The sequence below is a fragment of the Salpingoeca rosetta genome (assembly GCF_000188695.1).
Source record: "Salpingoeca rosetta unplaced genomic scaffold supercont1.9, whole genome shotgun sequence".
Lineage (NCBI taxonomy): Eukaryota > Choanoflagellata > Craspedida > Salpingoecidae > Salpingoeca > Salpingoeca rosetta.
Genome location: NW_004754925.1, coordinates 486,328 through 487,984, shown reverse-complemented (window position 1 = coordinate 487,984; position 1,657 = coordinate 486,328). Strand labels below are relative to the sequence as shown.

The 1,657-nt window shown below is 60.8% G+C and overlaps 1 protein-coding gene across 1 annotated transcript in view; it reads right to left on the bottom strand.

Annotated features, from left to right (window-relative positions):
- PTSG_04012 (uncharacterized protein) overlaps positions 1-1,648 on the bottom strand; it is a gene marked incomplete at both ends in the record, with an annotated part of 1,957 nt that extends 309 nt beyond the window's left edge. The window contains 2 exons of the mRNA XM_004994851.1: positions 303-926; positions 1,118-1,648. Of these exons, the coding sequence (XP_004994908.1) occupies positions 303-926; positions 1,118-1,648 (1,155 nt within the window). The remainder of the gene's footprint in view (positions 1-302; positions 927-1,117) is intronic.
- Between the last annotated feature and the right edge of the window lie 9 nt (positions 1,649-1,657).

Sequence of the window (1,657 nt, the reverse complement as noted above, 5' to 3'; positions counted from 1 at the left end):
CGCTCTTCCTCTCCCTTGTCCCTGCCTTCCTGCCCCTCTCCCTTGTCCCTGCCTCCCTGCTCCTCCTGCTGCTGTCGTCTCAGCTGCTCCTCCTTCTCAATCCGTGCCTTCTCTTTCCTGCGCCTGCTCCTCTCCCTCTTCGTCCGCTTGCCCCGCTCCCTCTTCTTCCTGCGTGACCCCGTCTCCCCCTTCCCCATCGCCCCTCCCTGCTCCCCACCCTCGTCGCTACCCCCTGACCTTGCTGGCACTGTCGCCGTTGGCTTGTGGTGTCGCCGTCCCCGCCCCGTATAAAGCTGGTTCACTATTCGCTTCTGCGACACCATCATTTTTTTGCCGTCTTGGATCCGAACGCAGGCAAGCGGGATGCGGGTGCCTGGGTCGACCCCAACCACGGGTGTGATGGGGCTGGTGTCGCAGACGGTGTCGCGGCGCGCGCTGGGCTCCACCAGGAGGTATGCTGTGTAGCCGTCCGTCCTGATGGACGTGACGCGACGCTTCCGGAACTGCCTGGCCACGTCTGCTCCGAGGAAATCGAGGAGGGACAGAGCTTGCCTTGGCGGTGGTCGCACTGCGGCAGGCTGTCGGCACTGGCGCTGGGAGTGGCCGAGGCGGCCACACTTGAAGCAGGTCAGGTCCCGTAGTAGTCCTGCGTCTAGTTGTATGAAAGGGTGCTTGTTTGTGAATGTGGGGAATATCTTGAGCGAGGTCAAGTCGGTGTCGGGCGGTGCAAGGGTCCTCGCAAGATGCTGCGCGGCGCCGATGTAGAGGGCCAGCTCGGCCGTGTGCTCACATGCGAAGCGCGCGCCTTCGTCATGGTGCTCCGCCACCTTCTTTAGTTGCCGTTGAGCAGCTCTCGCCTTGTTCTTGAGATCCCGTTGGAGGAGCGGGGTGAACTCCTTGGACGCCAGGTTCAGCAGCTTGTATGCCTAAGTGGTGAGGATGAGCACATGCATGCGCGCGTGTGAGTTGGTTGTGTGTGCGTGTGTATGAGTTGGTTGTGTGTGTCGCGTTGGTCGAGCGGGGACACACACCGCGATGCATGATGTAGCAACAGCAGGCATGGGAGTAGGGTCATCAAGCAGACAAGGCAAACACGCAAGCATGCGCACAGACATACCATGGTGGCCGTCATCCATTTCGGTGGGTCCGGTATCCCCACGCCGTGCTGTCGGAGGATTGACAGCATCGGATGCTGGCTATGTTTTTTGTGGTTGCGCAGTGTGGTGAAGAGGTTGCTTAGCTTGTCTGCTGTCAGCTGTGGCGCCAAGTGCTGGAAGCAGTAGGCAGGTCTTGGGGATTTGCCTGTGGCTGCTGCTGTGACTGTTGTTGCAGTGGCGGGCGGTGTTGTTGCTGCGGCTGCTGTTGCTGTGGCTGCTGTTGTTGCTGCTGCACCTTTTGCCCTCTTGCACGGGTTGTCAGACGGCGACGCCGCTCGGGACTTCTTGTGGTCCTTCTTCTTCTTCTTCTTCTTGAGGTCCTCGACGCCTTCGGCACGCTCCTGGGCCTCGCGGAAGGCGACCTTGCGCTCCACAATTTCCTTTCTTGTGGTCTGGGCGAGGTCCGCCAGAGTGGAGAGGATTTCCCGGTGGTGTTGTTCCGCAGTGCGCAGAATGTGCAGGTAGAGTGCCGTGGTTGCAGTGCACTTCATCTGCCCAGC